Below are 27,255 nucleotides of genomic sequence, written 5' to 3' on the forward strand. Positions count from 1 at the left end.
CTCGTCTATAAAAGGGAATAACACCAGAACCCACCTTAAGCGCTGTCCTGAGAATGGAAGTCTAGTGAGGCAGTTCAGATTCCAGCTCCAGAGCCGGATGGTGCCAGCTCTGCCCCGTGCCAGCTGGGTGAGCCTCAGTTTCCCTATCTGTCAAACGAGGGTAATAAGAGCGCCCACTACACAGGACGTGAGGGTGAAAGCAGCTACTCCATGAAAGCATGTAGCCTCAGGACCTGGGAGCTCGAAATACAGCTGGAAGCTCCCCTGAGCGAGTGAGGATTTGTGAGGCCCCTTCCCAGAGCCCACTGAGACTCCTGAACAGAAGCGGGAGTTCTCCAGCTGCTCAGCTCTGCAAGAAGCGGGGGATCTGGGCATCTGCTCCAGTGCTCGCTCCGCTGGCTTGGTGAGGCTCCGCAGGGAGCATGCAGTGATGGGGGACAGGCCTCTGGATAGACCCCCCCATGCTGCCATCCCTATTCCAACCAGAGCAGCTTAACCCGCAGCCCTCGGGACCCCGGGGAGGCCTTTGGTTCCTCTCCTCGGCCTCCTCCCCAGGCCTGCTTGCTGCACCAGGGGTCACAGACTCACTTTCAGAAGCAGATGAAAGCTGTAGCCCAGGGTTTACAATCTGGTGTTGTAGGGACCGCGGTGGACTGGAAAATACATTGGGGAGGGGGTGCTGCTTTTCAGCTCCACTGACTGTCTCACTGCAGAGATGTAACCCCTACTTGTCAATTTTCCGATTTCTCAAGAGAAGCCAGGGGTCCAGACTTTTATGTGAAATTTCCCGATTTTTAAATGTTGGCAACTAACGCAAAATTTCAAAAATCCCCTTGTGGTCCAAACCACATGTTTCAGGCAACCTTTGGCCCATAGATTTCTAGTTTTACAACGTTTAGTATAGACTTTCTCCCAGGAAAACACATCCCTACATCTACCCAATTGTGCTCCAACCTCAGGATGTTCACAGACCCCCTAAGCTCATCTGTGGACCCTGTTTTAGCCAGTAAGGAGGGTAGGTGTCTGAACTACAGGATGCGTTCTTTCTCCAGGGAACCAGAGTGGTAGCTTTCCTGGAACCCTCGCGTCCTCTGATGCTCTTGACGTTGAAAAGAGGGTCAAGGAGCTTCCAGGCTGCAGAATTTCTTTGGAGGCTAGAGGCTGGCTTTGAGGAATACCCGAAAGTTGGGCTAAAGTAACAGAGGCGTTTAAAGGGAACTATGTTTCAGAGTTGGTGGAAGTTGCAATCACGTCTATGATTACAGTTGTTTGTGTTCAAATAGATATTTGTTAAGTAGCCACGATTTTATGGACACGTGTGATAGATTTAGTAACACATACCCGAGAGCTGTTATATCCTAATGAGGAAACTGATATTTAGTAGGGGCCAGGGCCTGTTCTGGGCACTCACTGCAACCGTGTGAAGTGGATGTTAGTCACCTGTTAGAAGAGAAGGAAACTGAGGCACAGAGAGGGAGGCACCTGGCCTAAGGTTACCGTGGTAACCTTAAGTGGTAGAGTCAGAATTTGAGTGCAGGTCGGCTTGAAGTTCAGTCTCTCATTCTTGCACTTCACCAAAACCCAGCCCAGGTTTTGGAATCTCCTTGGGGTGACCAATCTTTGCGGTTTGGGAGTGAATTTGATTGTGGGGGAAACACCTGAAGTCTAATTTGGAGTCAAGTCTGATAAATTTAGCAATGATAATACTAATAATGGATAATTCTGGGGTTGCTTGTTGGTGTTTTGATAGAAACCAGAGACAATTACACATCAGAGAGATGTTTTGCTGATGGAGTCTGTAAACTGGCCTTGAAGGCTGTTGCCAAAATATCTGAGTGGTTCAAGGAAAAGTCCAACCTCCCAGGGAGACACATTTGAAGAAGGCCACACTCTCTTAGGCGTATAATTTTGTTCACAAAAAACAGTTACAACAGACGTCGCCCCCACTCACCGCTGTCTCTCCTTTAGAGCTACACTTGGAAGGTGAGGGACTCCCCGAACGTGTCTTGAGGCCTCTGCAATGCCTGGAGCCCCGGGATGAGCGAGACCCCTCCAGGCCTGGAGGTGCTGGGTCAGCCTCTGGTGCCCGCGTGGCTCCCTCTCCTTCACTCCCTCTGGCCCTTCCTCCGGCTTTCCTCCCACTGTTCTAGGGCCTTCTTTCCACTTTTGGTTGAGTTCATTCCTCCACCTCCCTCAAGTCTCCATCTAAGGCTCCCTGATCTCCCTGGGGTGGGTTGCCCCCCACTCCGTTCTTCCTCCCTGAACACTGTTACCATATCTGATCACAATCGTTATCATAGAGCTTCATGGTGGGGGGGAATTCCCTATTTGTCCAGCACGTCTACACCCAGTCCCTGGCACAGTGTAAATGCTCAGGGAATATTTGTTGAGTGAATAAATAAGTGAGCACGCAGACACACGAACCCATAGCCATCGTTTATTCCTTCAGCTAACATTTCCTGGGGGTTCTTGCATGCCAGGCCTTGTGCCTCAGTCTGGTGATGCAGAGGGGAGTCAGACCTGTGTGGCCTGAGGAGCCCCCAGGCTGTTGGAGAGACAGACGTGAACACAACTAACCTGAATTGGTGGTTCTGCAAGGTGCTGAGTCAGGAGAGAGTGTGATCAACCCACTGGGGGGGTCGCAGGCAGTCTTTGGGAGGAAGTGGTAGAAAAGGAGGTCCTGAAGGGTTAGAAGAAGCCAAGGACTAAGTTATGGTTCAGATGGGTGGGTCATTATTGGGGACCGTGGATGCTGGCCAGGCCTCAGAGTTCCCATGGCCAGCTACTGTCCACTGGGCATCTGAGGCCCTCCCAGTGCTGGGCAGAAGCAGAGCTGTGTCCCCACCTTGTCTCTCCCTCCCTTCTGTCCTTCCATAAAAACTCAGTTGCCTTCAGTGTGGACCAGGCCCTCAGGTCACACAAGTGATTCAGACACAGGCACCAGGGCATGTCCACAGCACCTACATACTCCAAGGGGGGTCTGGAATTCCTCAGAAGCATGAACTTAGCCATGGGGGAAAGGCTTCCATTGCTCGGTCTCGTGAGGTGAGTTAGAGAGAACCCCGGGCTGCATAAGGAGGAGGGACATTGAACTGAAAGGTGGGCACACCTCCCGCGGGGGAGAGTGGTGGGACGCTCCAGGATCAGAGACGCAGGGCTGCGTAGCAGCTCAGGTGTTCTGCAGACATGAACTAAGAAGCCAGTAGGTTGGGTCAGGGATTTTTCCCTGATCCCCTGGGCCAGTTAGCCACCCTTCTGATTGCGCCTGGGGTGGGGGCTTTGGCTACACAAACACAGTGTGTGCTGTGACAGATGTGGCTTGAGGGTGGTGGAGTGGGCTGGGTGGAGATTCAGTGTAGGGGTGGCTCGTTGGGTGCGGGGCCAGCGGGCCCCAAAGGGTGATTCGTTGGGCGTGGCCACGTGAGGCTGCATGAGGCTGTGGGCAGGGCTGTGCTGCTGCAGGCAGCGGTAGTCCTCACCTCTGTGGAGTCAGGATGCGAGGGGCTGTTTGCCGTTGTGGGGTGCTGGGAGGTAGCAAGAGATCACTAAATCTTTTTGGCTGCCTTTGCTGTTGCCCTGTGGGTGGAGACAGCTGTCACCCACCCAGAACTGGGAGTGTCTGACAGCCGCGGGGTGGGGTGTTACAGATGTGGAGGAGGTCAAAGTGGCTCGCATCTCTCAGCAGCTCCAGGGATCGGCGGGTCACTGGCATCCCTGACAGTCCCAGAGCAAATGAAGGCCGAAGTGCCCACTGTTCTGGCCAGCATGGAGCCCCAGGGCCTGAGGGCAGGCACTTGGCCCTGACTCCAAATAGCGGGCATGGTGAGGGCTGGTGGGCAGAGGGCAGACCACAGAGCCTGACCCTAGATGGTTTTAACAGCGTTTGTTGGAAGTCATGATGAACACCCCCACCCCAGCACTGTCCAATTCATGTTGCCCTGCGGGTCTCTGCTTCTGGTTTCCTTCCTCTCTTCTTCCTCGCCCTGGGGCTCCACCCTGTCGTCCTCTTCTTTTTTCCTTTGCTCCGTCTTCATCCATGTCTTGGCCTCTCCATTCCACCCCCGTTACCTCCTTTTTATCTGAGCCTGGACCTGTTTCCCGTCTTGTGTGTAGAGTATACATGGGTCCATATCTAGCTTTCTGTCTCCAGAGAGAGCCACACGGAGATGTGGACCTGGTGGGGGTGGGGAGAGGGAGGCAAGGAAGAGAGAAGGAGAAAAGGCCCTTGAGGGAAACACAAGAAAGGAGGTGCCCCCACCCCTGCCCCGGCCACTCCAGGACAGCTTCTGAGGCCCATGCACCACCATGTGCCCTCGCCCTCTTGGGGCACGTGTGGACAGGAGGGCCAGAGGGATCATCTGAGAAGAGGGAATCAAGAAATACGCTAGAGAGGAGTAGAGCGTGAGAGAGACTTGGGGAGTTTCAGAGAGCACCTCATGACAGAAAAATACCTGGAGAGAAGGAGCAACTGAGAAGAGTAGACAAAGAGACATGGAGAGAGCAAAAAGTCAGCCGGGAAAGCAGAGTAACTCCGAGACAGTTAGGAAGAAGCAGAGAGAAAAAGAGAGCGAGTGCGGGAGCGTGAGGGCATGAGAGCATGCTAGTGAGAGATGAAGACCACCAGGCTTGGGGGGAGGGGGCAACAAGAAGGATGGGTTGAGGGCAGCTGAGGAAGGTGGGTATGACTTTGGGGTGGGAAGGACGTGCCCCACGCCTGGTGTCTGGGAGCCCTGCCCCTCCCCAGGCTGCTGTGCTGGGCAGAGTATAAGGATCTTGGCCAAGGCCCCTGGTGTGTGTGTCTCTGTGAGTGGAAGAGGAGGGTGACAGGGAGTGTGGGAGGAGGGATGTACTGCTCCCACTTGCTCTTGTGATCATGAGCCCAGTCCACTCCGTCCCTCCCTGCAGCTGCCCCAGACCATCCCTGTCCATCCATCCTGTCCCCTGCCTCTGCTCACAGGGGCCCAGAGGACCGTGGGAAGGGTGTGGGCACCGCTGGCTTCTGGCCTTGAGGGTGGGGAGAAAGGTCTGTGTTGTGTGTGAAAGAGAGAGAGAGAGAGAGGTGGCTCTGGACCGAGTCTCCCTTCAGCCCCTCTGGAGCTTTGCTGTCTCAGTCTCTCCTGCATTATCAAGTTCCCTCCACCTCTCTCCGCGTGTCTCTCAAGGTCCCTCTCACCAGCTGTCTCACTTTCTCTGTCTCCTCTCCCTGTCTCTCTCTTTTATCTCTCTGGCTGTTGGCCTCATCTCGTTCTCTCACTCAGCCTTTCTGTTTCTTTCTGTGGATCGCTCCTATTCTCCCTCTCTCTCCCTCTCTGTCCCTCTCTCTCCCTCGCTTTCACTCTCTCTGTGTTTTCTAGCTCTCCCTGTCTCTGGTCCCCATTCTCTCTTTATCTGTGCCGTCTCTGTGCGGCTCCATCACTGGGTTTTCAGCTCTGTTGTTTTCTCGCTCTCTCTGTATCTCTTTCTGTCTCTCTGGTCTCTGTTTCTGTGTCTCTCCATCGGAGCCTCCCGTTTGCCCTTCCTCTGTGCTTTTTCTCTGCCTTTGCCTCCTGTGTCTGTGTCTCTTCTGGTCTGTTTCATCTTCTGTCTCTCACACCCTCTGTGGGTCTCTTTCTCGCCCTTGTCTCTCCAGGTCTCTGGCTGTCCATCCCTGCCTCTGTGTGTCTCTCGCGCTCCCCCTCCCTTCCCCCCTTTTTTTTCTGTTTCTAACACCCACACTCACATCCTACCTCAGGAGTAATTGCTTTTGTCTGGGTTGGACTGGACTTGTGGTGGGGGAGGGCGGGGGGAGCGGGTGGCACTGGGGGGGTTGGGAGGGACGGAGGTCGCTTGGTGGAGTTGAGGTGGCTACGGTCCGCCAAAGTAGGGGTGCTGAGGAGCAGAGGTCTGGCTGCCCAAGGGGAGGGGAGAGGGGGCCTTGGGACCATCCTGGCAGGGGTCTGGGGCCTCTGTCTGGGAAGGGAAGAAGGCAGGCAGGCCCTCACATTCAGATTTGGAGACGATACAGCAATGAAACTGGCTAGCCAGCATCAAATTGGCAGCTTCTGCTACCTCAAACCCTCCCCCACTCAGAGACCTCCCTCCCAAACATCGTTGTGTGTGCACCGAGTCACCACGACATACACGGGGACACACCCAGAGCCTCCGACCCACTTGTTGGGACACACTCGGCCGTTGGCACATAGGGACAGGCGGAGTCACGTAGACACACAAAAAGCACACTGGATCTCTGACATTCGTAAAAAGAAAGAGCCTCTGATACACACAGAGACAATCACACCTATACCGCCCACCGACACAGGCACAGAATCCACACACACGGACAGGTGGGGACTTGCTCCACGGTCCCCAGACACTCACAAAAACAGCTGTGTTCAGACACACTCGGGCAGGGGATCACACCCACCAACACACACAGATTTCCTGGAACGCAGAAACATGCAGCCACCACATCACCTGGGGACGGGGGTCCCTGAGATGTTCCTGGGAACACATCCACACTTCCCTGAGGGACAGACAGATCTGTATACACACATTCAGACATTTAGGGACACTCAGAATGGGGGAGACACTCATGGAAGTACACACATACAGAGCCATAAGTCGCCTGGGACACACCCACAGACTGGTGGTCACACAGACTTGACTCAGTAGCTGAGACATGCAGGGACACAGAGTCCCAGAGTCCCACAGCAGAGCGTAAGGACTCAAAGACACACAGCCACCCAGGCACACAGGGGACACGCACATACCCTACACATATGGCAACTCAGACACCACAGCCCTCCCGTGGAACCTCCTGTCTAAAGCTTCACAAGCCCCTACCCACCACACAGGTGCAGGCCAGGCCCTGGGGCGAGGCCACGGTGGCTTCTGCCCACAGAGACCCAAGGATGGGGCAGCCAGAGCTCTGTGGGTGGGTACCAGGCTCCCTGGGGGTTGCCCCACTGTTCTCGACATCCACTCACCCTAGCTTACTCCAGCACTCCACTAGGCCTTCCCCACCCCATGGACTCAGGACAGTGTCTCCCTGGCACCCCAGGTGCCCCCTGCCAACCTCCCAGAGGTCCATCCCTCTCATACCTTCAAAGGGTCCCATCTCCCTGTGCTGCTCCCGCCTGAGGAGATGCCTGCTTTCTTCCGGGGGGACTGTCCCTCAATTTAGCCCCTACCTGCCAGTGTGACCCCCAGCCCCATTTTGTTCCCTGCCCACTCCCATACTCACCCCCTCTCCTGGCTGTCCAAGCTGTCAGCCTCCCTAAGCTCTCCTGCCGTAGAGGGTGGGGGGGGGGGCCCTGGCCCCTCAGAGGCGTGGGTAAGGGGTACATGGGGGTGGGGGGCCTGGGTGCGGCTGCGGGAAAGGGAAGCCGGGCAAGTGGGGAGAGAGAGAGGCAGAGGCAGGCAGGCAGCCAGCCGGCTTTATATCCCTGCCGTATTGATCTACCATGTCACAGCCCCGGTCGATAGCCAGCCGAGAAAGAGAGGGAGAGAAGGGAGGGGAGGTTTGGGGGAGGGCAGCAGGACCCCTATAGTCCTCGGCCCATCTGGGGCCTCCTTGGCAGACTGTGGGGGCAAGTTCCAGAGGGCCCACCCCCCCCAAAAGTGTCCTGCCCCGTCCTCCCCCTCTTCCTCTAGGCTGTGGCCCTCTCCTGAGAGCTGCCTGGGTATAAGAATTTAAGCACAGAAGCTTTGCCCATTTCTTTCTGTCTCTGGGGGCTCTTTATCTCTCATGGGCACAGGGTGGGGGGTTGGAGAGGGGTTCCCAGCTGTTCACGGCCTCAGCTTCCCTCTGCCCTCCACAGTCAGGCTGGACAGGTGGAAGGCCTGGAGGCAGTGTAGTGTTAGTTTGGGGACCAACAGGAGTGTGAACCTTCCTTCTTTACTGTGTGACTGTGGGCAAGAGAGAGAACCTCTCTGATGCCCTCTTCCCCAGCCATCGATAGCCAGGTGCTCAGGAGGGCCCTGTCCACGTCGGTTTCCTGCCCTTTGTGACTTGAAGTTCCACCTTGAGGCTGTGCCAGGCCTGTGCAAGAGACAGACCACATTTAGAATTTCTTTCTCCTGGTCCCCCGACCCCGCTGGCCTGAGAGAGGAGAAAGCTCAGCTTCTCTTCCCTCTCCATAGAACCTTCTACCACTCAACCCTGCCCCATCTAAGGATCCCCTGACCTGGAGGGGGAAGGGAGGCATGTCTCCTTGGGTAGGAAAGGGAGAGATTCTGGGGCCACACTGGGAACCCTGGGGCCATGCCTCCGTCCTGGAGCCCAACCCTGCCTCTGTTTCCCCTCTCTGGGCCTCAGTTTCCCCTTACTCCCACCCAACCCTGCCTGCCCAAGCTTGAAGGATCTGTATGGTTGTGGGATCCATAGGGATTGCTGCAGATGGGAGGCAGGGCCATCCAGAGGGTGAGACCAGGACCAGAGGGGTGCCTGCTACCCCTCCCTCAGCGGGGACTGCCCGGGTCCCAGGTGCGTCCCCCCAGCCCCCAATTCCCGGGGGCTCCAGTTCTTTGTCTGTCCAGATCCTCCTCCCCTCCCAGCCCAGCCTCTGAGAGAGGTTGAGGAATCACCTTAGCCTTGACCCGAGGGGGAGGGCAGGGGAGGGGCAGGCAGGCCCCACCCCCGCCTCCTGCCCATGGCCATCCGCACAGCTCTTCTCCTCCCTGCTTCCCTAAGTACCAGGCCGCCCCCCACCCAGCATCGGGCTCTGCTCCCTTTGTTAGGAAGGGGGAGGGGAAAGAGCTGAGCTGAGGGGACGTGGCCTGACCCTCGACCTCTCCCCATCCCTCCTCCCATCTGGGTCCCCAGAGGCTCAGAGCCCCCTTGACGGACAGTTCTGACCATCAGCCAAATGGCTCTGGGAGTGAGCAGGGGGCCAGGTAGGGGGGAGGGGACGAAGGCCTGGCCAGGGCCCTGAGCCCACGAGAGGGGTGCATTTCCTGCGTTGGGGAGGCCCTTAGGGCAAGTGGCAGGGAGAGACAGGCAATCAGGGGCAGGTTCGGGGGGGGGGAGACTGATTGAACTGGGGGATGTGGAGGCAAAGTGGGTCTCAGGCCAAAGCCAGCAGCTCTGGACACCCTGTGGGTCGGGGCCTGGCGTGGGCGGACGCCCCCACCCCACCCCCACCCCCACCCAGCCTACGGCATTGGGAGTGCAGCGAGTTTTAAAAAAAATTAAAAGAAAAAAAAAATAACAGGAGCAGGAGAAGCTGGGGGAAAAAATATATAAGAAAAAATATAATAAGAACTAAGCGGTGGCTGCAGGAGAGAGAAAGGGCAGGAGGCGGGGAGGGGGGCGCAGGGGGGAGGGCGGCTCGGGCCCTGGTCGCTGCGGAGGCCGGCCGCCGGCCTCTGCGCCGAGCCCTCCGCGTCCCCCCTGCCGGCCCCCTCCAGCCCCGATCGATCCAGTTTCTTGGCAATAAAGCATTTTTATTGTCAGCTGCCCTGAATGCCAAATGTGAGCCTGGTCCTGCTCCCCCCTCAACCCGTTTCCTCACCACCCCTCCCCCAGCCCTCCTCCACCCCCTCCCCGCCACCCCCCACAGCAGATTCAGCATCGTCCATCACCAAGACCCCCTCCTCTTCCTCTTCATCCATGTCAGCCGCAGTCTTGTACCTCTTCAATAATCCACCAAGCCCCCTCCCCAGCTAGGCCGCTGGGTCCCCCTCCCTAGCCCCAAACCTGCAGGGGTGTAGAAAGGTGGGCTCTGGATGAGTGGTCTGACGGGGTGCAGGGATGGACAGGAAGGTTTCAGGATGGGCAGGCAGGGAGATGATGGCCACAGGTTGAGGGAGGCGTGGGTAGAAGTCAGGAGAGCAGACGTGGCCCGCAGCGCGGACAGCAGGGGACAAGAACAGGTGGGGAGGCAGGCCCAGCCCCCTGACCCAGCCCAGACCGTTGCAGTCCTCCAGAGCCTGCTCTGCCCCATCCACACTGAACTTGGGCCCTAGTCTCTGTCTCAGGGAGGCAGCTGGGGTGAGGAAGAGGTAGGCTGGGTTTGGACACCCCTCCTGTGTACCCTCTCAGCCACGCCGGAACAGTCTCCCGGGGCTGAGGACAACGCCACACACTCCACAGGACTGCTGGTGTGAGGGCCTGTGAGAGGATGTCGGGGGAGCGGTTGATAGAAGGCCCTGGTGGCCCCACCCGAATCATTCCTCCTCCCCCTTTCTGTTCTCTCCTTCTCTTTGTCTCTCCCTCTGCTTTCCCCCTCTGTCTCTGTCTCTCTCTGTGTGACTCCGACTCTCCCTTTATTGCTGCCTCTCCCTCCAGGGATTTAAGATCCCCCACACCCTTCTCTGTTCCACCTGCATAGGCCCCAGTTATTCTTTCTCCGTACCTCCTTTCTCTGCCCTGTGACATGCTTTCCCCTCAACCGTTCCTACCCCTCCTGTCCCACATCCGTGTCTCAGTCTGTGTCTCTCTTGGTTTATCCCCCTTCCCACAGCCGTGAAAGCACACAGAGGCCCAGGTCCCAGGAATGTCACCAGAAAGCGCAGGGAAAACGTTTCAAGCCCCTCTTCTCTCTTTCTCTTGGGGGCGTCAGTGTCTGGAGGAGTTAAAACACGTCTATACCTGCAGAGAGGGAACTGGAGAACCAGAGATTGAGTCCTGTCTGTCTGTCACAGATGTGCTGTGTGGGTTTGCTCAAGTCACTTGCCTGCCCTGAAGCTCGGTTTTCCCTTGAAAAGCGAACTGCTTAGATGGCGTTTATGGCCCCTCCTGTGGCACACCCATGCCTTGAAGGTCCAGAGTTCTCTCAGGCTCCTGGGGAGGGAGTGAGGGCAGGATCCTCCTTCTGGGGAGCATGGTCATCCCCCATCCAGGCGCCCCTATGATGACACCTTAAGGCTGCGTCCTGCCCTCTCAGTTTCTCCTGGTAGTTTGGAAAGGTGAAGCCGGAGAAAGCCTGGGATTCTGAGACTTTTCTTCTCTGTCTGGACAGAGGAGGGACCTGATCAGTGTCATGCTGTTGGGAGTAGTGTAGGGTATGGATTCAGGAGCCCAGGTCCCACCTCCATTGTCAGCTCTGGAGGACAGGGGCTACATCACTTGTCCCTAGCTCAGTGTTTGCCACGTGGATGGGGTCCAAGAGACATCTGTGGAGCAAGCGAGCAAGTGAGGAAGTGAGGAAGAACCTGTGCGATGGGACTGGCTGGAGGAGAAGGAGAAAGAGAAAGAGGTGTCCTGGAATGGAGCAGGGCTGGGGGCAGGGCAGGTAGTTGTGGGGGAAGAACAGAGGGGTTCAGACTTCTCTGGGTTGAATCCATGGGAAGTTGGGAGGCACTGGGAGGAGGAGGATTCCAGGATGTCCCCAGGTTTCCTTTCCAAGCCGCCACTCTTCACCTAGGACTCAGTGACCTGTCTGGTCACAATTCCTGCGTGAGTGCAGGACTCATCTCCTCCCTCAGCCTCACAGCACCTGGTTTGCTAAGGGGGCTAAGGAGCTCTGTGTCAGAGCCCTCTGGCACGCGGGAAGAAGCAGCTTGTGTTAAAAAGGTGGTGTGTATACACACGTACCTACCCACATGTCATGTGCTTGCTTGTGCCTAAAACATTTCTTACTTTTTACCCTTATGAATTGTTTGTACTACCTTCAGAAAATAGTTTTCCAATTAGTAAAAGGCCTTCCTAACAGAAGAGAGAAAGATCCCCTGGGCCAGAGGCGAGGCCAGGGCAAGAGCGAGAGGCCCGTCTGAGTTGGGGCTGTCTGGGCCTGGGGTGGAGACAAGGGTGGTAGGAGATTGAGGTGTACAGGACTCTGGTCGAAGAAACCTGGAAGGAGCTGAGGGGTCTGGGGGCAGAGGGTGTAGAGGGGCAGAAGATCAGGGGACCCCTCACCAGCTTCCCACCTCCCGCCTTGACAACTGGATGCAGACTTGGGAGTCCATTTCGGTCTGGCTTGAGAGGCCACTCCCTTGAGAGGACCTCTCTGATTGATTCTCTCTCCAATGGCCTCTCATCATCTCCAAAACCTGCCCCATGCCTTTGCTCATGCTGTTCCCTTGCATGGAAGAGTAACAATCCTAACAGCTGCTCATAGACTGCTTACTGCGTGCTAAGCACTCGACCTGCAGGCTCTTGGTGAGTCCCCTGACCACCTAGATGGTAGGCATGATCATTAGTTGCACTTTGCAGGTGGGGACACTGAGGCTCAGGGAGGGGAAGCGGCTTGCCCAAGGTCACCAACCAGTGAGTAGCAGAGCTAGGACTGCCATTCAGACCCAAGTGACTCTGGTTGGTCCTCTTCATTGGTCCAACCCATAAATGTTTGTCAAGAACCCACTGCTAGGGGTCAAGTTCTGTTGGAGGTGCGTGGGAAATGTGGCTGCCTCGGTGTGAGGGGTTCAAATCCTGGCTCTTCCATGGACTCACTGTGACACTGTGGGCAGGTGGTGTCTTCTCTCTGAGCCTCAGTTTCCCCCTCTGGGTCATAGCCACCATCCCAGGAGACAGTGAACGAGGAAATGTAAGGTGTCTGGCAGATACGGTTACTTGACAAATGCTTATGTCCTTCTCTCTTGTTCTTCTCTTCTTTGACTCTTGCTCATCCTCTGGGTTCCACCTCTTTCAAGCTTTTACATCTGAAGGGCGTTTTTCCCAAAGCACTGTCAATATTCATTATCTGTTTGGATCCTCGCCACTACGCTGTAAGGAGGAATTGTTATCTTGATTTTACAGAAGTGGAAACTAAGGCGCAGAAGACTCCAGTCCTCTGCCTCAGGTGCTTATCCCCATAAAGGATCCATTTAACAGATGCATTCCACATATCTGAGCACCTGCTGTGTGTTGGGCCCTGGAGATAGAGCCCTGAAGAACACTGGCACAGTCAACTTTCATCAAGTGACAAACTAGAGGGGCTGCAGATCTTTAAGTGTAAATACCAGTTCAATGCAAAATCAGATAACCCTCCACCCCTGAAATTGTGATAGGGAGCCCACAGAGAGAGGGCAAGACAATTAAGCTGAACCTTGAAAGATGAGTGGGGTTTAACCAGACAAAGAGTGTTCCAGGCAGAGGGAGTGGCACATGCAAAGGGCCTGGGGTTGGAGAGAGCTTGGTCTGAGGAACAGAGAGGAGGCAGCGTGGCTTGGAGCAGTGTAGGTGAAGGGGAGAGTGATGGGGGAAGAGATGGGAGATGTGGGCCGCGGCCAGGTCACACAAGATTCTGTAGGCTGGGTTAAGAGGTTTGGGTTTTATTCCCAAACGCAGGGAAGCCCCTGAAGAGTCTTAAGCAAGGAAGCAACACAGCCTGATTAGTTTTAGAAAGATCCTCTCAGGCCGCCAGGGGGAGAGGAGACTATCAGGCTTTGGCATGGGGGCAGGAAGACCTGCAAGCAGGAGGCGCCTGAAGTCAGCCAGGTGGTGACTGAGGAGGGGAGGAATCGGAGAGCCCTTTTGGAATTGGTACTGATATCCAGGCTCAGAGAAGTGGAGCTGCTGATCCAAGGTCACATGGCTGGTCAGGCAGAGTGAGGGTCTGACCCTGCACGCACCTGAGCTTTTCCTCTCACCAGGACAGGGGCTGCTTTTTCTCCAGGAGTCTGGGGAAGCCTCTGGGAGGAGGAGGACTGGGGGGGACCGACTTGGTGCTCTCCATGGTAACCTCAAAGTGCCTGGTGTTTTTGGCACTGAGGAGATGTTCATTGCCAGGCACAGGTCCTGTGTGGAGCAAGTGAGAGGACTGACCTTCAGAGACTCCACGGAGGTGAGCTCTGAGTGAGGCGCACAGGAGACGAGTGGGTCCAAAGGTGTTGGCTCCCCTCACAGCTGGCCTGGCTGTATGAGCCTGGAGAATGCACCAGGCCGGGGACAGCGTTCAGGGTGCATCCCAGCATTGCCAGGACTCAAGGCAGGGGACCCACGGGAAAGCTCTTAGCAGATGGCTCATATTGACAGGAGGCCATAATTTGGCCAGGGGTGGGAGACAAGTGGACGTCTCAGACGGCAAACCCAGGTCCATGTCCAGTGTTTCCTGCTGAGCCAAAGGGAAGAGGTGCGCGAAGGTCCGGGGGAGAGAGAGAGTGTACCGTGGATGGCAACGTGGACTTTGAAGCCTGGATGCTAATCCTGGCTCTGTCTGTGTGACTCCAGGCAAATGATTCAACCTTGCTGAGCTTCAGTTTCTTCATCTGTAGAATGGGCATGTTGACAATGATTCTTTTGTAGAGTTTTGAGAAGATTCAGTAAGAAAGTGCACGGAGAGTGTTTCTAACCAGTAGGTTCAGGGCTCCTCCTTTAATCGTCCAAAGCAGAACTCCTGATCCCCTGGCCCGAGCTCCACCAGGAGCTTGTGCTTATCTCAGTAAATGGTTGTCACACCCAAAATCTACCCATCTCCCTTGATCCCTCACTTTCCTTCAAGTGTCTAGAGCTCAGAGTTTGCTTCCATGATGGCGGGGGCTATGTCTCATGTGATCTCGGCCCACCTGCTTCCATCAAGCTAAACTCCTCTGAATAAATGTTTGTGGAGCATCTCCTGCAGGCAGGGTCCTCTGCAGATGCTGCTCAGAGACAACATAGTTCTGGAAGAGGCACAGAGAGGTCGAGTGGCTTGCTTGAAGTCACACAGCAAGGACTCAGCAGGCTCCATAGAAGCTGAGAGAGGCTCAGGGCATTTCTAATTCCTGGGCCTCCCAGTATGCTAAGAATGAAGGAATGCCAAAATGGAGTTACAGACTTGTGCTCTTAGCAACAACAACATAATGCCAAATTAACTGATATTTACAAGGTCTTTCAGGATTTATTAAACCAAAATTTGTAGCGTCTCACAGGTGGTGTGGTCTGGCAGAGGCACCCAACTGTAAAGTCAAAAATGCACATCGTGTTTAATGAAGCCCTTCATGAGTGTGATACCTAGGCCAAGTGACAGCCCCTCCATGCCTCACCCTTCCCCTGCGGCTGAGACCTAACCACCTACATGGCTCCAAAGTTGACACCTTGCCACCATCCTCAGTTGCTTTTGCAGAGATGCAGGAGGCACAGGACTTCATAGTCTTCTGAGGGGAGATGTGCATATGATCAATGTAACACAGGCAGCGTGCCTGGTGGTGAGGAGAGTCCGGCTCTGGAATCCACCTGCCCGCTCTGACCTACCTCAAGGTACTCCTCAGAAAAAGGGGGGCTGATACTAGCACCTGCTTTATTGGATCGTTGGGAAGATGCCAAGAGATGATGCAAGGCGAGCACGGAGCACAGACCTGCACAGAGCAGGTGCCCGGTAGCTGCTCTTATTACTTATGATAATAGCAGATGGTCACGGGCCGGGGCCGTGGAGGTTTGAGGACTCCTCAAGGGCGTGGCCAAGGCTGATGCACCCCGTGTCCCGTGCTCTCGGCACGGGGTCTGGCACAGTGGGCCCTCGGGGGAAGTGGAGAACTGAGTTGTATTGAAGAGGCTTTGGGCCACGCCGAGCAGGAGGTGGGAGCAGTAGGGAGGACAGGGGAGCTTAGCAGGGGGCTGGCCTCTGATTTCTTCTCCACCCCCATCCACCTCCTGTGAGGCCGGGGAGGCTCCCATTGGCTCCCTTTTGCATGGTGCAGAGGTCACTGTCTCTCAGCCTCTTCAGCAAATGGATACCGAGTGCCTCCTCTAACCAGTTGCAGGCAGTGGGGACACAGTGTGAACAAGTCAGATGTGTCAGTGTGACCATTGTCACAGCTCTAAACTGAATGTTGAGTGGCGGGTTCACATGCACACATTGTTAAAAATAAATAAAATAAATAAGCAAATAAATCATGAAAGAGGGCTCTGCCCAGCCCAAGGATGAGTGTATGCTGTAAACCAAGGATTATGATTAACACAATTTTGTGCACCTGAGGCCCCTTTTAAAAATTTTTTTCAATTATTTTATTGAGGTCATACTGGCTTATAACATTGTGTAATTTCAGGTGTACATTATTATATATCAGTTTCCGTATAGACTGCATCATGCTCACCACCGATAGTCTAGCTTTTATCCGTCATCATACATATGTGCCCCTTTACCCCTTTCACCCTCCCCCCAACCCAGTTCCCCTCTGGTAACCAACGAGCTATTCTCCTTATCCATGTGTTTGTTTATCTTCCACAGATGAGTGAAATCATATGGTGTTTGTCTTTCTCTGTCTGGTTTATTTCACTTAACGGTAATACCTGAGGCCCCTTTAAAAAGGAGAGTAAAACCAAACAGGACAGACCTGCTCCCTGTCCCCCCACAGCATGAATATTCCAGTGGGGGGAGACAGATGATCAACAAGCACATAACAGAAACTTGAATGTTGGACAGTGGGAAGTGCAGGAAGAAAATGCAGCCTGGTCAAGGATGGAGAGTGATGAGGAGAGGAAAGGCTACGTGAGGTGCGATGATCAAAAAGACTCCTCTGTGGAGAAGGCGTGTGAGTGGAATCCTGGAATAAGTGAGGGGATGCGCCACGGGGACAATGAGGAGAGATGGCACCAGGCAGGGGGAGAGCAAGAGCAGAGGTCCTGAGGCACGTTGGAGCTGGGCTTGGGCCGCAGGAACAAAAGCCGGCCTGAGGAAGAGAGCGAGAGGTGGGGGTGATGGGAGGTGATGTATTAGAGGCGGGCAGGGGCCGGTGACACGGCAGGCTGGAGGGCTGGCTGGTTAGGATAAGGAGTCTTGAAGCTGGCTTATTAGGCCAGCCTCCCCTGAGGCCTCCCAGGCTTGGGCCGTTAGTACCCTGGACAGCGGCCGCGGGCCCTTGGAGCACTTGCAGCCGTGGGGCGCACCCTACCGAACACAGATTTCTGTTAAGGTCTGCTTCTGGGCAGGAATTGGGGGTGGGTGGGGAGCAGATGATACTGGGATGCGTACGAATTGGCCCCTGCCCACAGGAAGCACAGTCGTGTGGACAAGTCATAAGTGTGCAGTTTAACCAATCTTTATAGAGTGAACATCTGTGCAGCCACCACTTAGGTTGGAACAAAAGAGGCTGCCCATGCCCCGGGGGCCCCCACCCCTGTGTGTCCTCCCCGAACATACCCCTCTCTCCCTCCTGCTGGAGGTAACCACTGTCCTCACTTTGGGGATAGTCATTTCTTTGCTTCTCTTTGTGTTAGCCACCTCTGTATCACTTAATAAATTCTAATTTTAATTAAAAAATGAATATAATCTCACTATAAAAACCAAAACCATAAGAGAAAGGCTAAAATCCCCTTCGAGTCCCTTCTGCTTTCCCAGTCCTGGACCCCTCACCAAAGGTAGTTGTCATTAGTTAACTAGTTACCTTCCAGATCTTTTTCTCTGCATTTGTCATCACTTTCGCACTCATAGAAAATGAATAATGTTTTTTGTATGTGTTTTACATAAATGACATTAAGTGGTATAAACCATTCTGCAATTTGCCTTTTCACTCAGCAGTGTCTTAGAGAATGTTCCAAGTCCAAATCCATAGGTCTGTCTCATTCTCTTTCTTGGCCACGTACTGAGTACAAATATACTACAATATCCTTAGCCACTGTGCTGAATTGGTGGCATCTAGGTTGTTTCTGAGTTTTCTATTTCAAACCTTGGGTGATGAATGCTTTGTGAACTTTTGAGTTCCTTATCCATGGTGGCAAGTATTATATTTAAAGTTAATGAAGTTCCTGTCAGCTCATGTTACTGCCCCCATTTCACAGATGAGGAACCTGAGGTTCATGGATGCAAAGTCACTTCCCCAGGGTCACACAGCAACTGAATGGAGGAACCAGTTTCCAAACTTTCATATGTCTGACTCCCAAACCAGTCTTATATACACGATATACACCTGTAGAGATAATTATAGTCTGCGGGGGCAGGTGCCTCATTCACAAATGTTCTTGGAGCCCTGGCTATCTGCAGCCCAGTGCTGGACTCCGACTCCACAAGATTGAATCAAACCCACCCCGTGGGGGCAGACTCACTGAGAAGTAATTACAACGCAGGAGGACTGGTGCTAAAGCCCGGGATGCGGCCTGGAGCTGTGCAAGAGTGAGGTCGTTACTATTAATCGGGCGTCCAGTGGAGTCTGAGAAGGCTTCTAGACAGGGGAGATCTGAGCAGAGGCTGTAGAGGTGGGTAGAATTTGTGTGGCAGACAAAGGAAGCATGAAGGACAGGCATGTAGGAGAACCCCAGTTGTTTAACAGAGGAAGAAGGTGAGCTCTGAGCGCAAAATGGAGAAAGAGGTTGGCAGGGACCCCTACCCACCTGAGCTTGAACAGCCAGCCTTGGACTTCATTCTTTGGAGCCTGGAGGAATCTATCATTCAGAAAATAGGGCTTAAGCACCTGCTGTGTGTCAGGCACTGTTTTAAGTGTTGGGAATGCCACAGTGAACACGACAGAAAAGGACACCTGCTTTCAGAGAGCTTACCCTTCAGAGTGGGAAACAGACAGTCAAACGAGTCGACAGTAATGGAGTTCCCGAGAGCACTGTCAGGAAAATACAGCTGGGTGATGGAGTGGAGAATGACTAAGGGCGGGCTTCTCAGAGGAGGTGTCCTTTGAGCTGAGTCCTGAAGGATGAGAGGAATGGGAAGAGACGAGCAACAGCCTTCTAGAGGAGAGGTCCGCAAGGTCAAAGGCCCCAAGGTGGGGACAGACTTGGCTTCCTCCACTGGGGCTGGCATGTGGTGCTCTCGTGGAGAGAGTTGAGGTCCTGCAGGGCCCTGGAGGCTGTGGTGAGGGGATTGGGCTTGTCCTGGAGGCAGTAGGGCTTCTGGACTGAGGACAAGGAGCCTTGCATTTCAGCCTTTGGACAGCTCCCTGTGATGTGGGGAGTGGCGGTGGCCTTGTGCCTGCAGTCACTGCTGGGTGGGTGGGAGGTCTGGGCTGGAGTAGACCTTGCAGCGTGGTGATGGGTAGGGGCTGCTGGGCCGGGGGCAGAGCCTCATCAGGGGAAGGCCCAGGGCCAGGCACCTGCTTCTTTGGAGGCCCTGGTGGGTATGTGGTGATGATATCAAGGACCTTGTTCTTGCAGGACCTACAGTCAGAGAGACACGTGCAAGCCAAGATGAGGAGTGGTGAGCTCAGCAAGCAGTTTAGGCATAGGCTGTGGGGTCAGAGAGACTCCAGGTCCACCTGGCCTAACTGTGTGACCATGGGCCTCAGTTTTCTCGTCTTTAAAATGAGGATAATAAAAGTCCTTAATAAAAGCTGAGGACTCAGTGGAAACCTGAGTATACTTAGCCGGGCCCTCCCTAGTGTAAGCCTGCAGTACATTCTCTCTCTATCCGTATTGGTCCGACAGCTAGTTGGCCCATCAATACATCTTGCCTGTTCTTATTTCTTTCAAGCCACAGAATGTTCGAGCTGGAAGAAGTCTTAGAGTGCCCCGCCAGCCCCCTTCCCACTTACAGATGGGGAAATTGAGACCCAGAGAGCACAGGGGGCTGGCCTAGGTCACCAGCTAGTCAGTTTCAGCATGGAACCTGGTCAGTCTCCTGACTTTTATCTTCTTTGAGCTGAATCACAGTGCTTCTAGGTTTCTTCTTACTTGAGGTGAACTCCTGGGAAATTGGTGTTGGGGGGGTGCAATAAGGAGTGTTTGTGTCAATGTAAATTTATTAAGCATCTGCTGGCTTCCTGGCCCATAGACTTTGCTGCTTCTGAGATGCCTCTTCCTGATCTTCCGCTGGCACTGACCCAAGCATCTTCCCTTAATCTGCTTTCCTCCCGACTGTCCATCGGTGATGGCCTCCGCGTCCACTCAGCCACCCTGCCCAGCCACCCACTTCGAGGCCCACTGAAATCCTGCAGACTCTCACTTGAATTCGTACCCTCATCTGCATCCTGATGGCCCTTGCTCCCCTGTTGTATGGACCATTGTCTCAGCCTCCACTCTGGTCATCCCTCCTCCAGATTCCACCTACCAGCCTGTCCTCACAGCATTCCCCAATGGATCTTCTTTACCCAGAATCTCCCTGCCCAACCTCCCACCTACAACATCAAATCCAACCGCAAGGCACGTGTGGCGCCTGCCAGGATCGTTCTCATCCAGCTAGAGCCCTCCCTCTTCCCCTAATCTTTCTATGGCAGGGAAGGCACTTCCGCATTCAGGGGGCCTCATCCTTGACTCCTCCCTCTCCCCCACACCCCATCTTCAGCCAATAACCAATCCTGTTGGGTCTACCTTCAAAATTGCTTCTGGGGACACTTGCTCCTCTCCTCCCCCATTGCCACCACCCTAGTCCCAGCCATCTTCATGTCTCATGTGGACACCCCCCATTTCCTCACAGCTGACCTCCCTCACATTCCGGCCCTTCAGACTAGCCTTCTACAGCAGCCAGAATTGTCCACGAAAATGTTCACAGAACCACATCACTCCCCTACTTATTATTATAGTGGTGTCCCACTATACTTGCAGTAAAATCCAAAATGCTTACCCTGGCCCGTGAGGCCGTGTGGTCTGGCCCTGGTCTCTCCACCTCGTCTCTCACATCCTCCTTCTTCACTCTGTGCCAGCCATCCGCGCCTCCTTTCTGCTCCGGGAATTGCCATGTGCTTGTTGCCTCGGGGCCACCACCTTCTCTGTTCCCACTGCCTGCTATACTCTTCCCCACATTCTTTGCTTGCGAATGGTCGAATTGCTGAGTGAGTGCCATTTCCTCACAAGTCTTCAGCACCAGGCCTCCCTCCAGCTGACATCAGGTATCATCCTCTTCCTATTGTTGAAAGCTCTTTTCCCAACTTGGAATTACCTATTAATTCAATGGATTTTTTTTTTTAATTATTTCCCTCCAAAGATGGTAAGCTCTATGGGGGGAGAAAGAACATCTTTGTTTGTTTTGCTTTTTAAACAATTTCAGCTTTACAGAAGTATAATTGACTATTTTACTTTTAACCACTGTTTTCTTTGAGCTCAGCAATGGCCTGGCACATAACTGCGTTTATCGGATGCTTACTGACTCATTGATGGAATATCAGGGTATTTTCAGCAACTCCAGTCTTCCTCTTGGATTGTGAGCTCCTTGGGGGCAGGTTTCAGATCCAGCTCATCTCTGGGTCCTCAGCCTCAGGCCCAGGGCTTGACACTAAGGGACACGCAGAAAAGGTTTGAATTGAAGGAAATGAGGAAAGGTTGACCACCTTCAGCCTGATGGGTCAGAAGGAGTCCAGTGCTTTGCCGAATATCAAGAACAGACTCTTAAGGGCTGTGGGAGGTGGGCTGTGGGCTGGGAGGAGATTCCGGTATTCCTGAGTGGGCAGGGAGTGGCTTTTCCTGCTGTCCACTGGAAGACGGGGAGCATTTCGAAGCTCTAAGAAGGCCCATGGTAGAGTAGAGAAAGAGCAAACTGTAAAGAGGACAGGTCTGGGTTTGAATCCTGACTCCACCACTCACATGCTGTGTCACTTGGGGCAAGTGACTTCACCTCTCTGAGCTCCAATTCATCAGTAAAACAGGGATGATAACAGACCTTACCTCCTCAGATTGTTGTGAGGAATACAAATAATGTGTTAGTTCAAATAGCACAGAATAGACAGTGATGCTGCTATTGATGATGATGATGATGGAGAAGAAATATTTTAAGTGCCTCATTGCTGGGTGCTGCTAAGCAGAATATGGGACAGTTACAGCTTGACCTTGACTTAGGGCCACTGGAGAAGCAATTCTGAAGGCCAGGCTGAGGGTGAAGCAGGTGTGTAAACAGGAAATGAAGGCTAGAGCCCAGAAGCCAGGAAGGTGAGCAAGAGGTACGCAAGCAGTGCCCAGGTGGGCCAGGCTGGGTTTGATTCGAGAGTATTAGAGGCTTGCTGGAGGATCGCATGGCCCTGTAGCAGAACCAGCTAGACATGCCTTTGTCTGTGTCTCTGTCTGCCACCCCCATCCTGTTTTTCTATATATTCGGGTCCCTAAGCCAGCCTTCCTCGACCCCCCAGAGGCTGCCTGACCTGGGCTCTGCTGAAGGCGGATGTGCTGAGATGCAGAGGGAGGTTAGAATCAATGAATCTTAGGCCGGAGTTCATCTCCTGGCCCAGCTGTCGACTCATAGTGCGGCCGGCAACCTGGTCTCCCTGTCTCCTGCCAAGCTGGGGGTCTGAGCGGCCTCTCTGAGCTCCCACATCCTACAGCCCTACAAGGCAAGGCAGCACTTCTGGGGAAAGACCCCTTGGGTCCCCACACAGAGTGGGGACACGGCCGGGGGCTGAGTAGAGAGGTCACCAGAGACAGCAGGTGTCCAGAAAGAAGCTGGGGAACCGAGCCACAGAGAAGGTCCCTAGGGGCGGCCGAGAGGAAGAGGCCATGGCTGGGGGCCCTGAGGGGTGAAGAATTCCGCTCTGCTGTCCCCCGTGGGCTGGCTGCTCCCCCCCACCATTCCCCACCGGGCCCCCGGGGGACCTCGCTCTAATAATGTATTTGATCGACTCGCCGGCCGCGTACAAGCGATTATTGTCTTGTCGGGAGTCAAACGTATCGATCCGGTGAGAAATATGAGCGGAGCAATGGGGCCCGCGTGTCAGTTACCAGCCCCGCTGGCCCTGGGGAGCCCCCTACGTCTCCTTTAATTACCGCTCAGCTCTGAGCCCAGTCTGGCCTCCCCTGCACTGCCTCCCTCCCAGGCTCCCTGCACCCCAAGTGGCCCCCGCTGCTCCCCAGCTCCTATGCCCTGCATGCTTTGCTCAACATGGCTTGAGGCCTCTTCTCTGGCCCAGAGGCCACCATCTCCCCTGCCTGGGCCTCCCCATGCCTGGCCGCCAGGCTCTACCCAGGAGTGCATCCCAAACTCTGCCCTTCTGTCCTCTCTCTGGCAGACGGAAGTCTCAGGCCCATTCTTCTTCAAGATTCTGTGACTCTGGCTCAGGGGCTCAGTTCTGGTCTGCCTCAGACAAAAATAGCTGAGCCATCATGGGAGGTGAGAGGGGCAGGGTGGTTTCATCCCATGGGGGAGCGTGTAAGGCTTTCCCCAGCTCCCCCGCCCTCAGCTGCAGACCTGGGATGGCAGCTCCAGAAATGGGTGGTGCTTCTCTCCTTGCTCCCCATAAGGGGCTGACACCTGGTCATGTCCAACAGCACATTCCTGACACGGATGACGTTGACTATGTCCAGGGTGGAGCATGGGGGTGACTTGGTGGGGTTTCGACCCCCCATAATGTCCTTATTACCCTCATTTCCAAGCCCCCCCCAAACATAAATCCTAAATCAAAACAGAACTTCCTGGGCAAATGCAGCTTCAAGACAAGGCTCTAGCACCCCACTGCCACCAGACTGCTGTCCGGAAGACCCTCATGTATAGAAACGCTGCATCTGAGAAAGAGAGAGAGAGAGAGAGGTGTGGACCAGGAGGCAGCAGGTCCGAGTTGGAGCCTGGTTGATGCTGCATGGTCTCTGGATCTCCTCAGTGAGATTCAGTCCTTACAATATGGGATGTTATGGTGTGTAGATAGCTGGGAACTGCCCCCTCTGTGTGCAGATGTAAGGACCGCTGGTCATTCCCGTCGTCCAGTGGGCCTGCCTGCCTGGGCGTGTCTGGGTGCACAGGGCCCGTGTGCAGACGGAAGGGCACTAACGAAGGTCTGCCTGTGTGTTATATCCTGTGTGAGTGTGCATGGGTGTGAGTATGGGCACACATGGTCAGGAGGCGTGCCTGGGCACATGTGTAGATGTGCCCTTGTGCTGTTGGGTCCACTTGAGGGAGCTGAGGGGGTGTCTGTACAGGAGTGACCAATGGAGGGTCGGGAGGGTTGGTATTGGGACCTGTGCACATAGAGGAGTGTTCCCGTCTGCTTGTGCACACGTGTGTGTGAAGTGCTGGGGTCCATGTGTAGAAATACTTGAGTGTATGTGGTGTGTGGGTGGGTGAGTCCAGGAGTCCGTGTGCGCGCGTGTGGTTTGGGGGGTCCCCCAGCGTGGAGCACAGCGAGTTCTGTGAGGCCTGGGGCGGGCAGGCAGGCTGTTTGGAGGCGCCAGGCGGCCGGCAGCCTCGGACCCGGGCGCCGGGAGGAGGAAGAGGGTCGCGGGCTCAGCGGAGCCTTTGTCTGCGCGGCCGTGCGCCGGGAGTCCCGCGCCTTTGTGTGACCCTCGCAGGTGTGAGCGCGGGGGCGGGGGTGGGGGTGCGGGGGCGGGGAGGGGAGCGGAGGGAGGGGCTCCCTCCTCCGCAGCCAGCCCCGCCCTCCGACCCACTGGCTGGGCGCTGCCGCCCTCTGGCGGGTGCGGAGAGAACCGCTGGGCCGCGAGCGCCGCAGCGCAAAGGGCCAGTGGGCAGCCAGGGGACTCGATGCTCCCCTCCGCGGGGGCCGCCTCGGGCGCCTGCGTTTGTCGCCTGCCGCTCCCGACCAAGGCCCCGCCCCCCGCCCACACTGGCATTGCCCGCGGGCACCGCTTCCGCTCAGTGGTGGCCCTGGACGCCTCACCTGGGGACAGGTGCGCGGCTGGATCCCCCACCCCAAGCCGAGCGGAACACCCACCGCGAACGCCTCTTCCTGCTGCGCTTTTTGGCTTCAACGCTTTTCGGCTCTGGGCTCTTGAGAAGGCCATCTTACCTCTTTGGTCCTCAGTCTTTTCATCTGTAAAATGGGGCAAATAGTGATCGCCTCAAGAGATGACGCCTGTCATGCGCAAGGTGCAGGGCTGGCGCTGAGAAAGCCCCCACAAACCTTCTAGCCAGTGTTTTGGTGGTGGTTTTGTTGTTTTGGGCCCACCTTCTCCCAGACCCACTTGCCCCGTTCCAGATGTGTTTGCCCCAGTGGAGGTGGCAGGAGGCCTGCGGCAGCTGTTGCAAACACCTCCTGGAGGCGCAGCTGTAGGAGTCAGCTCTTCCAGCCTGCTTACCTTCTGCCCCACTACGCCCACTTCCCCAACACACACACATGATTTGGGGTCGCTGCCTGCTGGGGTGGGCCTTCAGGCCATGGTATTTTCCCTTCCGAAGGGGGCGGACCCTGTGGTTTCCTCCTTGGGTGACTTCCGGCAGAGAGGGCTTGGCCCCCAGAGAGGGCGGGGAGATGACACAGTTGTTCCCCCAGCCCTGCGGGGCGGGCAGCATGGTTCACTCCAGCATGGGGGCTCCAGGTAAGGGGCCGGGGCGGGCGCCACTGCCCAGGAGCACCGGCAGCACCTTGGGGTTTGTCCTGCTGTGCCGATCGCTGACCGGCCCTGCCCTTCCCCCTTCGCTGTCTCCTCTGCCCTTTCACTCTGTACCTCAGAAGCTCTCCACTTCCCACCCTGGGTCCCACCCCCAGCTCCTCTTTATCCTCCCCTTCCACATTAGCACCTGGGGGGCCTCTGACCTCTTCTTTCCATCTCTGCTGCCCTGTTCTGGAGGGTCCAGGGGAGGAGGATGGAGTCCGGTGATGGTAGCAGGCTCCTATCTAGAAGACCAGTGGGTGGGTGGCATGAGTGTTCCTTGAATGGGGACTGCAAGGGGGTCGGAAGGCTGTGTTGTTGCATTTTGAGTGTGTGCACATCTGTGTACATGTATATGAGCCGTGGTTCGAGTCTTCTGGGTGTGACTGTCCTGTGTCTGTGTGTGAGGGGCCATTGTGGATGGCATTGTGGAGGTACCCTTGGAAAGGATCGATTGACTCACTTCCTCACTTGATGCGCCTCAGATGTCACCTCCTCAGGGAGGCCCTCCCTGACCTCCCCATCTAAACCTGCAACTAATCCCGCCATTCTTGGTCCCCTCGCCCTGCTGTGTCTTTTCCTCATGGCACTTATTACAGCCTAAAAATTTATTGTATGTTTGTGTGCTTATTAACCTTGCTCCCCCCCGCCCCCCAAATGTCAGTTGACTGAGCATTGTGTGTCAGGCACCATACAGGGCGATTTGTATTTGTTGCCTCATTCGGTATAATGTATCTGTCTCTGCGTAATGATAGTCATCTCTCAGCGGTGCTGATGGAAGAGTTAAATGAAGTAATGTGTGTAAATGCTTAACACAGTGCCTGGAACTCGGCAAGCGTCAATACTTCATGATTGTTTCATTTGTGGCTGTACGGGCATGGCTGTGGCATATGTGTCACATTCATGGGTGCCTGTGGGGATGAGTCTTGGTTTGGTGTGTGCCACCTTGTGTGCCTCAGTGTTTGTGGCATCTCTGTGACCCTTCATCAGCACGTATTTATTGAGCAGTTCTGTGCTGGGTGTTGGAAATACAACTGAAAAAGGCGGCTTCAGATGTGTCCTCCTGGAGTCCCCAGTCCAGCGTGGGAGACACACCTGTCACTCAGTGGAGGACACACAGGCAGAGGAGTCAGGGCTAGGATATGGGAGGCACGAGGGGCTGTGGGAGCTCAGAAGACTTACCCAATTCAGCAGGGGGGTGTCAGAGAGGGCTTCCTGGAGGAGGGATGTCTGGGCTGAGATGTGAAGGGTGAGTGGGTATGAGCAAGGTAAAAGAGGTGAGTTGGGCTGGAAGGAAGACTACTGGCAGGATGGCATGATTATTTACTGAGGTGCCCATGTGTGCAACTATGTGTAGGTGTGTGTGCACATACAGTGTAGACACAGAGATCTGGGGCCTCTGCACATGCATGCCATCTCCTCCACCACTGACTCATCCCTGTTTGGGGTTGAATGGGGGCCTCGTACATGCCAGGCACTGGGTTAGAACGTTTACTTGGATTTCTCACAGAAGTGCCCTACCCTGGAGGCCTGCTCTGGGTGCCGCTGCATGGATAGGAATTAATATATTGTGTGGCCTTGGGCATATCACTTGTCCTGCTTGGTCTCGGTCTCCACATCTGTGAACTGGATTCAGGGGTCTGCCCTGGCCATCTCCTAGGATGAGATGACTCTGGATGTGTGAGTGTGTACATGTCTGTGTGTCTGTCTGAGTGACTCTGGGTATGTGTGTATGCACATCTGTATCTATATGTCTGTGAGTGACTCCGGGGTGTGAGTGTGTGCGTGTCTGGGTGTGACTTGTGTGTGTGTAAGCACAGCTGTGCACACACATGTCTAAATATGTGTTTTGCATATCTGCCCATGTCATTGTGTCTGGGCATGTGTCTTAATGGGAAAACATTCCTGTCTTGGATCTGTGTTCATCCATCCCTGTGTGTGTTTGCATGGTCTCCATCCATGACCGGGGCCCAGCCTGCCTGTGGCTGTGGTGTTTGCGCTATGTGGTGGCTCCTGCCTGTTGTCGGCACAGCTGTGGGGCCACCTCTCTTGTTGTGTCTGCTGCCCGTATTTCCATCCCTCCCTCCTGACAGCTCAGAAGTGTTCAGTCCCTTGAGGCCGCCCAGGGACAGCTGTGGGGCTGTGGGGGTGCGAGGTGATGCTCCTAAGGAGGCTGGGACTGGGCCAGCTGGGCCCACAGAGGTTCCCGGCAGTGCAGGCCCTGCCCGCAGGGG

At 55.1% G+C, this 27,255-nt stretch overlaps 1 protein-coding gene and 1 long non-coding RNA gene across 15 annotated transcripts in view; one reads left to right on the forward strand and one right to left on the reverse strand.

Moving 5' to 3' along the window:
* Positions 1-27,255, forward strand: part of POU2F2 (POU class 2 homeobox 2) — a 74,612-nt gene that overhangs the window by 16,979 nt on the left and 30,378 nt on the right. For 8 of the 12 annotated variants that reach the window (XM_070557960.1, XM_070557964.1, XM_070557965.1 and 5 more), the window contains exon 1: positions 24,870-24,967. The exons of 3 other annotated variants lie outside the window; for them this stretch is intronic. In XM_070557960.1, coding sequence (XP_070414061.1) covers positions 24,901-24,967 — 67 coding nt within the window. In that variant the 5' untranslated portion in view covers positions 24,870-24,900. Of the gene's footprint in view, positions 1-24,859; positions 24,968-27,255 lie in introns of those variants that run through there. One more of the 12 variants, XM_008532015.2, reaches the window with a different exon arrangement.
* LOC103558815 (uncharacterized) lies at positions 15,837-24,861 on the reverse strand. 3 transcript variants are annotated; one of them, XR_011522327.1, is made up of 5 exons: positions 24,553-24,742; positions 24,364-24,462; positions 20,862-20,990; positions 20,343-20,657; positions 15,837-18,940 (listed from the first exon to the last, which is right to left on the reverse strand). It is a non-coding gene; the product is annotated as an uncharacterized lncRNA (long non-coding RNA). The 3 variants fall into 3 exon arrangements; XR_011522325.1 differs by having other exon boundaries at positions 15,850-18,940; positions 24,310-24,462; positions 24,728-24,861; XR_011522326.1 differs by having other exon boundaries at positions 15,850-18,940; positions 24,310-24,462; positions 24,553-24,739.

This window comes from Equus przewalskii, chromosome 9 (assembly GCF_037783145.1).
Source record: "Equus przewalskii isolate Varuska chromosome 9, EquPr2, whole genome shotgun sequence".
Lineage (NCBI taxonomy): Eukaryota > Metazoa > Chordata > Mammalia > Perissodactyla > Equidae > Equus > Equus przewalskii.